General features: G+C 33.1%; 1 protein-coding gene across 2 annotated transcripts in view; it reads right to left on the minus strand.

The window, feature by feature from the left end:
- The window catches only part of FAM151B (family with sequence similarity 151 member B), a 33,538-nt gene that overhangs the window by 4,807 nt on the left and 14,090 nt on the right, over positions 1-14,641 (minus strand). Inside the window, exons 4-6 of one of the 2 annotated variants that reach the window (XM_081304417.1) lie at positions 13,028-13,245; positions 9,966-10,101; positions 305-439 (exon numbers count right to left, since the gene is read on the minus strand). In XM_081304417.1, coding sequence (XP_081160543.1) covers positions 316-439; positions 9,966-10,101; positions 13,028-13,245 — 478 coding nt within the window. In that variant the 3' untranslated portion in view covers positions 305-315. The remainder of the gene's footprint in view (positions 1-304; positions 440-9,965; positions 10,102-13,027; positions 13,246-14,641) is intronic. The other variant, XM_081304416.1, reaches the window with a different exon arrangement.

Raw genomic sequence — 14,641 nt, forward strand, 5'->3', positions numbered from 1 at the left:
GCTCAGGAGGCTGAAGCAGGAAGACAGTGAGTTCAAACCCAGCCCCAGCAAAAGCAAGGCACTAAGCAACTCAGTGAGACCCTGTCTCTAAATAAAATACAAAATACAGCTGGGATGTGGCTCAGTGGTCGAGTGCCCCTGAGTTCAATCCCCAGTACCCACATCAAATCCCTAAAAGACTCCCCAAAAAAGCTGTTAGAAGTAATAAATTTAATAAAGTTATAGGATATAAAAATCAACATATAAAAATCAGTTGCATTTATTTACTTATTATTATTATTTTAGTTGTAGTTGGACACAATACCTTTATTTCATTTATTTATTTTTATGTGGTGCTGAGGATCGAACCCAGGGTCTCACACGCATGAGAGGAGCACTCGACAGCTCCGCTGAGCCACAACCCCAGTCCTCACTTGCATTTCTATATACCAACAACACACTGGCCAAAAAAGAAATTAAAAGAGACATTCTGATTACAAGAGTATCAACAAGAATAAATTACTTAAGAATAAATTTAACAAAGGAGGTGAAATATCTGTAGACCAAAACCTACAAAGCATTAATGAATGATATTAAAGATGGCACAAATGAATAGAAAGATAACTTGTGTTCAGGGATTGGAAGAATTAATATTGTTAAATTGTCTATACTACTCAAAGCAGCCAATAAAATCCCTATCAAAATACCAATCGCATTTTTCATAAGACCAGATCAATCCTAAAATTCATGTGGAACCATGGAAGATTCAAATAGCCAAAGCAATCTTGAGCAAAAAGAATAAAATTGGAGGCACCTGACTCCTAATTTAAAATGACACTAAAATTACTTGAATATGAATGAAAAATCCTCAAAAATACAGGCAGACTCCTAAAATTACATTATAAAAATTACAAAAAATTTTAAATTACATTACAAAAAAATCTACAGTAATCAAAATAGTACGGCATTAGCATAAAAACAGACACACACACATCAATGGAACAGAACCAAGCCCAGAAATAAATCCACAGATTTACAGTAAACTGATCTTCAACAAAGTCTATAAAGTATGAATATAGACATTATCTGGTTACAAGACAATGAAGCTGGAAATTAACAAAATGAAAAAATTCTACCACTGAGGTGCCTAAAAAATTTCCTTCTAAATACCTTTGAGACAAAAGAGAAAAAGTTACAACTACAGATTATTTATAAATGAATAAGATGAAAAGCTACGTAACAGTGATAGGATACAGCTAAAGAAATGGAGAGAGGGAAAAAAACAGTCTTAAATGCTTATGTTGATAAATATAAATAATGACTATAAATATATTATCAAATATAAAAATGAATATAAGTAAGCTAAGAATCCAAAGGAAGAAAAGAAACTACAGAAAGTAAAATCTCTATTAATAAAGATAAAAAGCAGAAAATAATAAGTCAGAAGCCATAAAAATAAATAAATCCAAAAGTTGATTCTTAAAAACAAAATAAAGTGGGGCTGGGGTTGTGGCTCAGAGGTAGAGCTTTTGCATACCATGCGTGAGGCACCAGGTTCGATCCTCAGCACCACATAAAAATAAAATAAATATATTGTGTCCACCTATAACTAAAAAATAAATATTAAAAAATTAAAATAAACTAAAAAAGAAAAAAAATTCACATAATCCAATCAAGACTCTAGTGGAAAAGCTCAAATAAACAAATTAAGGGAATTATCTTAAAGACTTAGAAGTGGAGAGTAATAAACTGTACTTCAGTCAACCATATCTAAACAAATTTAAAAACCTGGATGAAACGAACAATTTTCTAGGAAAATATAATTTGTGAAAATTGGTTTCCAAAGAGATAGAAAACAGAAAAAAATCATTTACCAAGAAGAAAATAGACTTGGGCCTGGTGGAACATGCCTGTAATCCCAGTTACTTAGAAGACTGAGGCAGGAGGATTACAAATTTAAGGCTAGACTAGGTATTTCAGTAAGAACCTGTTTCAAAAAGTTAGAAAGGGCTGGGGATACAGCTCAGTGTTTAGCATGCCCAAGGCCCTGGGTTCAATCCCCAGTACCACAAAGGGGGTTAAAATAGAAAAGTCATTTAGTTAAGCTTTCCCCAAACCATTTTACTATTGAATTTACCAAAACAAAGGTTCAGGCCATTTCATTATTATTTTAATACATCCAAAAGGAAAGATCCCTCATTTATTTATGAAATGTGCATGACACTCATGCCTAAAACTGAGAAAGGAAAAAAAAATTACAGACTAAGCTCACTTCCTAATGCAGAAATTCTAATTACAATATTAGCAATTAAATTGAGTAGCAAGTTAAAAGACTGATATATCATAATAAAGTGTTGAATGCAAGGATGGTTAAATACTATGAAATATCAAGATAATTTATCTTATTAATAGATACAGAGAAAACATTAGTATTTTTATACAAATTGGAAAGGTTATTTAGTAAAATTCAATTATCCATAAGAATACAGATATTTCTTTAGACTGTTATCACTAGAAACTACTAAAAACTTTTACATTAAAGGTAGAGAGATGTATATGTTTACTAGCAATACTATTATTTAATACTTTTCTAGAATTCTCAATCTTGCCTTCTGTGTGGGGCTGTCCTGTGTAATACAGGGTATTTAGAGAAGTGTCGCTGGCCTCTGTCACTAAAAGACAAAGGAATCCCTGCCCCTGCAACACACACACACAAGATCTGACAACTGAAAATGGTCCTCAGGCATTGTCTTCTGGAGAATTAAAATGCCCATAGTGACAATCTCTGTTATAGAGGTACTAAGCAACATACCTAGAAAAGAAAAAGAAATTTTTAGAGGTATAAAGGTTGAAAGGGAACAAATAAAATTAATATGATGGAAAAGAATATAATTTTTTTGTTTAGAAATTAAAAAAAAATAATCTGAAAGACTTTTAAAAATGAATAAGAGAATTTAGTGTATATATATATATATATATATATATATATATATATATATATATTAGGTCACAGTGTAAATTTACAGAAATCAATAACACACACACACACACACACACACACACACACCCATGCATACTATATATATAAAAAAAAACAACCAGTACAAGATAAAATGGTAGCAAAGAACCTATTTAAAATAGCAACTTAACATAAAATACTAAGTAGGAAAAAAAACTTCATAAACAATGTAAAATATTGAAGTAGAGAAAAGCTTAAGTGCTTTTGAGAAATACAAAAAAAGGAACTGTACAAATGTATGTTTAATATGTCTTTAGGAAGACTTAACATCATAAACCTTCAATTCTCTTGATGTTAATTCAAATTATTCTTCAAAAAAAAAAATAACAGGGTTTTTCACTTTTGAACCAATAGGCTAAATCTCTAGTAGAAGAGGAAAGCAAGCAAAAATAACCAGTATGTTTTTTGGTTTTGTTTTATTTTGTTTTGTTTAGTTTTTTTGGTACTGAGGATTGAACCCAGGGGTGCTTAACCACTGAGCCACATTCCCAGCCTTTTTTTAAAAAATGTAATTTCTTTAGAGACAGGGTCTCACTAAGTTGCTTAGAGCCTAGCCTCCCTAAGTTTCTGACACTGACTTTGAACTTACGATCTTCCTGCTTCAGCCTTCCAAGCCACTAGGACTATAGGCATACACCACTGCATCCGGCTGCCAGTGTGTTGTTTAGAGCACAGGTTAAGCTGTTTTAACACGGAAATTTCAAAATACAGTGACTCAGACATGACAGACTTTGTATTTCTCTCCCAAATTGTCCAACGGCAGGTATGAGGATTCAGGTGGCTGGGGGTGGGGGGGGGGGGGTCTCTGTTTCCATGGTCATCTAGAGCTCAGGTTCTACTCTATCTTCTTCCTCTACTAACTCCAAGAGTGTTCTCATGCACAAAAGTGAAGGCTGCCATTTACCATCTTATTCACATTCTAACCCACAAATGTTGAAAGAAAAAGGAAAAAAAATGTTGTGAACAGATATGATGTTTGCTGGCCAAAATGTGGTCCCATAAGCACACCTAGTAAGTTGAGATCAGAAAACAGACTCTGGCTAGATGGCCAAGATTCTAATAAAAGCTTATATGGGTCTCAATTGCTTCTGGAACATTTACAAGTAATCAGAAATTCAGAGAGGTTTTTATTCTTTCTGCCTTCTGGTTTGCTGATAATTCAGCATGTGAGATTTTGTTGATATTATTGTCATTCTCTTTGTGTTTTTGATATTTTTCAGGAAAAGGTGTAAGACTGGGAATTAAAACTCTGCCATGATCCTGCTTGAACTGTAAGTCCCCATTATACACATAAAATAATATGAATAGTCTAAGAGTCAAAAGAAGTTGAAGGGCTGAAGTTGTGGCTCAGTGGTAGAGCACTTGCCTAACGTATATAAAGCAATGGCCTCAATCCTGAGCAATACATTAAAAAAAAAAATACATAAAATAAAGATATTGTGTCCATCTACAACTAAAAAAAAATTTTTTAAAGATGGTTGTATATTTGTTTGCTTGTTTAAGATTTTAAAAAAAACTTTAACTTCAACTTCTCAGCAGAGCAACTGTTCTTGAACAGGTATGTTGTCAAGAATTGGAACTTCTCTATGCTTCGTGGCTTCTACAGCAGGATGAGTTCACCAGCTGCTTAAGCAAGAAGCAAAAACTGATTGGCAGTTCATTGTTATAGTTCCCTGACAAAGAATGAATGCTGTCCTACTTCAATGGCTTTCTCAACATCACAAGATTCATTCATGTACTATGCATTATTGACTGTTTCAAGATGAAGATCTTGTTTAAAGGTGAATGAAACATTGCTGCGCATCTTCTGGGAAATGTTCTTTTTCTAGAAGCCACTCCTCTTTTGTTTTAGTCAGCTTTTTTTGCAGCTGTGACTAAACAACCCAACTAGCACGACTGTAGAGGTTAAAGTTTTTTTCAGGGCTCACATTTCAGAGGTCTCATTCCATGGACAGCTGGCTCCATTCCTTGGGGCTCAGGGTGAGGCACAACATCATGGCAGAAGAGTATGGCAAAGGGAAGCAGCTCACATGATGATCAGGCAGCAGAAACAGAGGCTTCACTTGCCAGATACAAATATATTCCTCCAAACCACACCCCCAGTGCCTTACCTCCTCCAACCACACCCCACCTGCCTTCAGTTACCACTCAATTAACCAGCAGGTGGTTAATTCACTGAGCAGGTTTAGGCTTTTGTAACCCAATCATTTCCTCTCTGAATCTTCTTGCTTTTTCTCATGCATGAGCATTTGGGGTACACACACATCCAAGCCATAACATCTTTGTAGTATACTATTTGTATTGTATTGTACAAATAATGTACTGTATATATTTATATTGTATTTGTCATGTATCATGTAGTAATGACATTAGAGCATGCCACAAAATTATTTATGCAGCACCTGACACCAGAATAATCTAAATAACCTCTAAAACTCTTTGTTTAACATTGCTGCTTGTAACTATTTAAAAACCAGAACATTCTCTCCAGAAGGCACTGATTTCTAAGTCTCTATGATTAAAGAATGCCTATGAGCATTTGGTTTTTCCCTTTAACACGAATTTAGTAAATCCCTGTGAAGTGTGCTAGGCACTGTTCTAAATGCTGAGGATTCATGTTATCAAGATAAACAAGGCTGATGTTTTTATGTAAGCTCCAAAACATCAGATAATAAGAGATAATTATTAGGAACAAAATTAAAACACCTACATCCACCATGAAGATAATTCTAACCTTCAGTCTTCTGGCAGAATCTTATTCAAATTTTGTTGCTTGAATCACTAATGATTGAATAAATATCTCAGTGATTTTGCCCTAATTTAAAAAAAATTAATTTACTATTTCTTCCTATCTCAAACAGTATAAGCCCTTCCAGGACTCTAAGAATGACAAAATGTTTTATAGTTTTTTCTATAGGATAATTAGAAAAACAGTCAAACTACAAAATTAGAAACTTAGTAGAATGAAAATGATCCTATTAGACTCCATAGAAAGAGTAACTAGGTAAGTCTAAAAAACAATTGTACTAACCATAACAAAAGTCCAAAGGTATATTTGGATAATCAATTTCTAAGCGCCAGTAGTTATAAGCCATTTATCCCACTGGTGACAGAAAGTTCCCAAAAGGCTTTTTTTTTTTTTTTTGCAAGTATGACATCATGATCAGAATTGCATCTTGGAAAACATTCAATTTTAGAATGGGTTGGTGGCAGTGTGGAAAACAGATTAAAAAGGGACAAGACTGGAGACATGGGGACCAGTTAATGATAAGAGATGATGGTAGGAAGGGTGGCAAAGCAGAATCTGTGGAACTTGGCAACCAACTAGAGGAACAGCATGAGGAGAAAGTGGTATGGACAGTCTCTGCACACCCCAGACTATTAGGTCAGTCTGTTGCTTCTGACAATGGAGATCAGTGTGTGGGGAAAAGAACTCGGACTTTTTGCATTTATCTTTGTATTTCTTGTATTTTTTATTCAAAGGACATGTATTCCTACTGTATTTTTTGAGGGGGTATTTAATTTAAGGAAACCAGTAGCTGTATGACAATAACTAGATACAACCTCCAAATTTTCAAATGTTTTCTTTCTTAGTAGTCTAACTCTATAGGTCAGACATTATTTAAATAAATGCTCATAGAAGAACTGAAAAAAAATTAATTGTACTAATTTTGTGTTGGCCTTTTATGCTGGCTACTATGAAAAACATCCATACATATAACTAAATTTTTCAATAAAACATTTAGAGGCTGGATATGTAGTTTAGCAGTACAGTGCTTACCTAGCATGTGTGAAGCACTGTGTTTGATCTCCAACAATACACACACACACACATACGCATTATATTCCAATATACATATTAACTTCAAATATTTGCTACTATGAGGTTAAAGAAAATGTATTATAATGCTAACTTACATTAAGTATTAATATACAAACATATTTGTCTTTGTACATTAATAAGATGGTATTGAAATGAATTCTAAATTATTTTTTCATTAGTAGTGATTATTTAGTGTTCTTTTAGCTACACATTTTTATCTAATTCCTTTAGCATATATTTAGGCGATAAATTGAATGAAAAGGGAAAATTATCTGTATTATATCACTAAAAAGAGGCTTAAAGCTCCCCATAGAGACTGCCAAGTGCTAGGCAATTTTTTTTATATGAAAAAACTAGATGAAAGCACTTTCATACAGGGAAGTTTTATAACACACACACTCTTAGTGGTTGAGACAATATATGAAGAAAAATGCATACTTAAAACAATTAGCACTTCATAAACTAAAACAAATAATAAAATACAATTTATTATTTGGCATCCTATTCACTAGGATACTCTCAATAATTACTTGTTAAGTACAGTGCTACAATAATTAACTTTTCTAATGACAACCCTAAGATATAACAAAAATCCTAAAATGCTTTCTAAATCATTTTTAGAAGATTTTATTTATACATATTTATACATTGGCCTGTATTAATCGATATTCTGAATAGTGGTAATTCACTGTTTATATTAGAATTTGTTACTTAAAAACTTTCTCCAACCAGTCACACCTCACCCTTATTGTGAAAATATGGGTCAAGGATTAATTAATTTTAAATTAATTTTTAAAATGCATTATATAAATTCAGAATAAGGGGTGAAGATAATCACATTCACTGTTCCTAAATATATGTTTCAACAACACCTTTTTTTTTGCAATATCTTTTGAAAGATAAGATACTTTATTGTGGAAAAAAAGCCTGCTTTAAAAAATTACTTTTACCTTTGCTGTAATATTAATTTAAATAGCTTTTTGTTTTGACCTACTTACATGTGAAAAACTATAGAAAAAATAAATTATTTCTGCATAAACCAGTACTTTCCAGTTTGAAAGATCTAACACTAGACATTTAAGAAATACTTTCTGCTTAATGGGGAGAAACTCTTAGATTTCTTAGATCAACTGCCACATTGAACATCTCAGGAATATCTAGTTAGCAGCTAATAATTTTCATCATGTCCACAGAATACTCTGTGTTAATTCAGCTTTTACAGGCCCATGTGGATTATGTTTAAAAGATCTATTTTTGATTGAGGTCTGTTGGGTTATCAGATGTCTCTGTGAGTTGAAAGTTCCATAGGACTGAACATGACTATTTGAAAAGCACTGTGACACACTGTTAAAAGACAATATAAAATGTACAGAAATGGAATTCAGCCTGGGCTGAATTTTCTCACAAATGTGGCGTACTTTTATATATGTACTTTTATACATTCTGTTTTCCCATAGTCTTCTGGAGCTTGTGTGCTTGATTATTTGAAAACTATGTTTTCATGAAAATATAGTTCATCTGTATTATAAATGTTTCTCAGATGGAGGCATGAGAATATATTCTCAAGGGCTCTAGAGTTCTGAGAATTTACAATTTTTCATTTAACTGAATGCTTTAATTGCAATAATAATCTTTAAAAGTTAATACAGTATGCTACTTGATTTCCATGCAGTTCTCTAACATTAATGAAAACAAAACCAGAGGCAGAGTTAATAAATAAATGATGGGTTTGCAATAAGAGAATGTCTAATAGCATCACAGGATACTGCAAGAGTGGATGTCTCCCTGTAGTTCAATAAATCTCTTTCCTGCATAAGTTAGCCAGAATTTGTTTCAGTTGTTTGAAACAAAGAACCTAACTAGGACATTGTCTGGTACCATCTAATGTTTCTCTTTAAGCATAATGCTAGCAGCCATTGATTCAAATGATTCTAAATTCATCTAAAAATACTTTTATACATCCTGTTTTCCCATGCATATGGAATCAAACTACACCTATCTTTGGTACCGTATTCACTTAAAAATTATTTTAGAGAACATTCCATATTAAACATAGCATCTAATGCACTATCTGTAATGAGTATATAATACTCCATCATATGGGTGTACCATAATTTATTCAACCGGTTTCTGACTGATAGAGATTTAGAATGTACAAGTCTTTTTCACAACTAAAACACTTCAAGAATATCTTAGTACCTATGTGTGTGTGCTTATGTGCTTATAAGATAAGTCCTCACTGATGAAATTCATGGCTCTCTGCCAATTTCTCTTAAGGAAACTACTGGCCAGTTTACACTGTTTCTAGTAATCTATGTCAGTTTCTGCTACTCTTTCCAATCTAATGAATTTATTAATCTAGATCTTTCTCTGGATGATTTGTAAAAACTATGTGTTAGAATTCTTTACACTTCTCTGACATATATAAAAAGTACTATTTTACCAGAATCTTTCCATTTTTATGTATTCAAATGTATCGAAATTTCCTTTATAGTTTCTGTACTAAGGAGAAAAATATATTTACTATATTTAAATACCATCCCAGGCTTTTTTTATGCATTTACTATTTGATGTTCAAGTCTTTAGTTCAACTGGAATTTATTTTGGAGAAGGAAAAAGGAAGCTGTTGTCAATGATTTACCTGCACAGTTAAATGGCCATTCTAACATCAGTTATTAAACTTTTGTCCCAGTGATTTGCAATGCCAGCTTTTTCCTATACATGATAGATTTGGGTTTATTTTTAAACTTTCTATTGACCAGTCTATTAAAAACATAGTATCCAAACTGTTTTAAAATATCTAACTTTATAATACATTTTAGTAGTTAATATGTGGTCCAACTAATTTTATATGAAAAAGATTTCTGAAATTATGATGAAATTCAAAGAGAAACTATTTAATCTACTCATAAAATTTTGTGAATTTATAACATAATAAAAAGATGAAAACATTTACTAAACTTTTCTGTGGAATAGGATGTTAAATAAGTGAAGGCTCATCATGGAGTTTCAGCTAATGCAGGAGTCTGTGCACTTAAATACTATTTTCATTCTCTCGGTCTCTTTCTCTCACACTGTCTTTCAATTTTCATGCCCTTTCTGTCTTACATGCATACTCTATATTGTTAAACTAATAATACTTACCTGTTTGATTTCTTTAACAGCCAGAGTAACTGAGAACAAGATTGCCTAACTAATGCTGCTCTGACAGGGAATGTCACAGGCTGATTTAGTTCATTGCATATATATTCCATCTCCTTCACCATTGTCCAACTATACCCTGAAAGGAAAAGAAATTTAAGTTTTTGATTGGAATCTTGTGAGTTGATTAATAAAAAACTAAATTACCTATTAATAGGTAAATCCATAGATAATCTACAGGTAAACTCATAGATAATTCATAAAAATTTCCATTTGGAGTTGGAGTGAATTAAATAACATAAAACGCAAGAAAAAAAAATTTTCCCTTCAGTGCTGGGGATTGAACCTTGGTCCCAGTGCATGCCAGGCAAACACTTTACTACTTACTGAGCTACATCCCCAGCCCAAGGAAATGTTTTAAGTGGGAAATGTAGATAAAAATCATGCCATAAATACCCTAGAGCAAATTCAACAGAAAAAAATTAAAACATTAAGAAGATTTTACTGTGGCTGGGGGTACAGCTCAGTGATAGAGCATGAGCTTAGCATGTACAAGGCCCTGGGGTCAACCCCAGCACCAAAAAACAAAACAAAAACCCAAGAAGGTTTTACTAATCTCTCAAGTGTAAAAAAAAAAAAAAAAAAAAAAAAGCAAAATTTTAAAATTAATTAATTTATTTATTTGTTCTAATCAGTTATACATGACAGCAGAATACTCTTCAATTCAGTGTACACTAATGGAGCACAATTTTCACTTCTCTGGTTGTACACAGGATCACACCATTCATGTAATCATACATGTACCTAGGGTAATGATGTCTCTCATTCTACCATCTTTCCTATCCCCATGCCTGCTCTGCTCCCCTCCCTCCCCTTTGGCCAATCCAAAGTTCCTCCACTAACCCCATCTCCATTATGGATTAGCATCCACTTATCAGAGAAAACATTCGGCCTTTGGTTTTTTGGAATTGGCCTACTTCACTTAGCATGATATTCTCTAACTCTAACCATTTACCTGCAAATGCCATAATTTTATTTTCTAAAAAACACAAATTTGACACTATTTTTACTTACTTTAAAGGTTCTAAGGCTTTTCTCTTAGATATATCTATATCATTGATATTCATTAATTTTCTCTACAAACTGAAATTTTCTAGTTGTATTTTCTTTCTCAGAATAAGGTGGTAGGTATTTACTAGCTGTTAAAGTGATAATTCAAATCCATTTTATTTTTGGCTATTCCAAATTATTTGTACATTTTAACTAAAGTAGAAATAGTGCCAGGCACAGTGCCTGTAATCCCAGTAGCTCAGGAGGCTGAGGCAGGAGGATCATGCATTCAAAGCCAGTCTGCACAACTTAACAAGGCCCTAAGCAACTTAGCAAGACCCTGTATCTAAAATATTTTAAAAGAAGGGGCTGGGGATGTGGCTCAGTGGTTAAGCGCCCCTGGGTTCAATCTCTCGTACCAAAAAAAAAAAAAAAAGAAAGAAAAAGAAAAGAAATAGTGGAAAATTTGATCATGTTAGGACATGTTAACACACTTGCCTGTTTATAAACAACATCAGAAAAATATTTTTAAAAATTACCGTCAACTCAAAAGTAGGTTGTAAAAAGTATTGTAAGTTAAATTCAGTATAGAAATCCTAAGTCAATATGTTGGTTTGGCAGTTAAATTCCTGATAAATAGAAGAGAAATGTTTTTAGAAAATAATATTTTTATCATTAGAAGGGATTGCTAACAGAAGCTATGCCTTTGTGATTATAAACCTATGACCTCTCTTTTTTAAAAAACTATGCAACATAAGAAGTAAGGGAGGATAAAGCCCGAGTTGGCAATGATGAGAAGTTAGGAAGGGAAAAGTAGCCTGGAGGCATCCAAAGACCCACATGTGGCTGAATTCAGTTCAGCCTGAGGCTAAGACTAGAGTTAGACTAAACAGTGAAATGGAGTTTAGAACCAGTACAGCAGTATCAGATAGTTTCTAGTTTATCATCCTCAAACATTTTAAATTATAGGCTATATACTTTAATTAATCTAATAAAAAACTAAATTATTAGAAAATTAAAGTGGAATTAGGTTAAAGTATATGATTTTTTCTCTCGATTATACCAATTGTTGGTTATTAGCTAAATGTTACTACTCACTAGACAGTAGTTACTCTAAATTTGTTCTGTATGCAAAACTTTACATCTGGGGCTGGGGTTGTAACTCAGTGGTAGATCACTTGCCTAGTATGTGCAAAACCCTCGATTCCATTCTCAGCATAGTGGAAAAGGAAAAAGCACGTGAATAGAAACTGAACACCCTGAAATCCACAGGACAATCTTGATAGTCTCTAATGTCTTTTAGTTGATGATTTTATATTTACCATGTGGGTAAGATGGCCCAGAGAGTTGCTTACTGGCTGATTATCTAGAAATCACTACATAGGGATGTATGAAGAAATAGATAAACCCAATAGTGTAATAAGTTTCAACCAGGAACAAACTGAATGTGAGTTTCACCTGTAGAAAGACAAGAATAAAAAGAAGGGATCCAGCCTACAGAATGTCTTCTGGCTTTCCACTCTCCTGTCAGTCACAAAGAACATAATTAGGGCCCTGTCCAATGACTTGGGAGCAGAACTTGTGCTCTTTTGGTTTCATATTATTTGAAACATTTGAAATTTTTAACCACTTTTTGTTTCATATCATTTGAAAAGCTTTTGACATCTGACATATGGAGTTTGCTCTAAGGAAGATGGGGGTGTCTAAAACAGTTAACAAGTTGAAAGAGACCAATTCGGGACTTGTTCAAAGAATTTAAAGAGGCAACTTTGGTTATTCTAGACTTTGCAAATAAATATTTGCCACGGAAGCTCTGTGATAAGATACTACCATACACACAGTATCTATCTAAAATAACAGAAGGGTCATACACATACCTGTTGGGTCAGGTCTTTCTCTCCATTACTCTTACGTTTTATGGGATGATTTTTTTTACTTTATATTAAAGATGTTATTTTTATAATTGAAGGATATTTTAATTTGACCAACAAAAAATAAATTATTAGCATTATCACCTTCATTGACTTTCTCAGGATGCCATCCTGTTGTCCAACCCAAGGAAAATGTCACATCTGGAAAGAAGGATGTCACGGTGTCTATAAATGGTTTTGCATTTACTACTTTGTTACTTCCATTTGGACCAGGGAGAATATCAGCATTAATCCATACGGGACACTTTAGGTGCCTCTTCACATTTTCTAAGAGTATCATGGATGGTTTCACAGCTGCCAGACTAAAAACATAGTTTGGTATCAATGAGAAATATTTCTAGAGTAAAAAGAAATTCTTTTAGACTAATGGTTTTAAAGTTCTTGAATTTGTAATAAAAATGTAATACAATAATACCTGAATTAAAATAAAAAATCACACACACACAGAAGAGAAAGATAAGATACCTCAAAATGTTGATTTATACTTATTATTCATGAAAGGAACTTAAAGGTTCTATCAGTACTTAAATAATTCCACTACTTATGGACCAAATAGGGGTTTCAAAGCTCTCCATATTAGGATCACTAAGTGTGAAACAATATAAGACATAAATATTCACTCATCAGACAATGTATAAATAAGACAATAAATGTGAAATGTACTCATAACCTACACATACACAGTCATGAAATACCAAGTGTGTCCAGGCACTATATCTCCAGTACCAGCTCAAGACCTTAAAGGAAAAAAAGAAATATTTTTTTCCCTCATGTATTCTTTGGGTGAATTTGGAGACATAAGCACATTTCTAAAAATAACTAGAAAGCAAAAAAAAAAAAACTATATTTCCTTAAAGCGTTTATGAGTTCCACATTTATTTTTCTTTTACTGTAAGTACCTATTCTATAAACTAGAGACAAGGATATTTTAGTTAAATTGAAAGGCTGCTTCTTTTTTTTTTTCTTTTCTCCCTATATCTACTGAAGCTGACACCTATGTACTTTAAAACAATAAGGTTTTAATCAGCCTACATCACTTTTACTTTTTAAAATTATACACATAATCTACTAGAAAACCTTACTACTTCTAATTCTATCTTCTGACCTTTAAGATTAATCCTTCTGAACCTTTAGAAATGCTCATTTCCAAGAAAGTTAACTGCAGCGAAGGCTAAGCATTGTGAAGGTGGGTGCCGGAGAGAACACTCAGCAACACTCTCCACACTTCTACCTCATCTTAGGGGAGGACACTTCCATCTGTGCTTCTATCTTTCTTCTCTCCACTCCTTTTGTGCCTCCTACCTTAAGAGGAAAAATTAATATTCTCAGTAAGTTGGGAAATAAACCAGAGAAACCAGGCTCTAGCATTTAGCTTCTGGTCTCTCACTCCTCTTCTCCCACATATCAGCAGAGTGAAAGAGATTCAAGTCTTCTCACTCTTCTGCTCCTGAAATGAAGGCCCTAGATTTTAATGGCTCAAGAAGCCCTAATGTTTGGCTTTGTAGATTCTAATTTAAATACTCTCATTTCTCTGCTTTAAATTCTTCCTGTCTTGTACTGTATCAATGCCATGCTAAAACCACAAATCTAAAATTCATATGAAACAACAGAAGACCCAGAATAGTCAAAGTAATGCTGAGCAAAAAGAATAAAGCTAGAGGCACCAGAGGACCTTAAAAAAGCGCTCTATAGGGATAC

Source organism: Spermophilus citellus (genome assembly GCF_964194105.1).
Source record: "Spermophilus citellus genome assembly, chromosome: 1".
Lineage (NCBI taxonomy): Eukaryota > Metazoa > Chordata > Mammalia > Rodentia > Sciuridae > Spermophilus > Spermophilus citellus.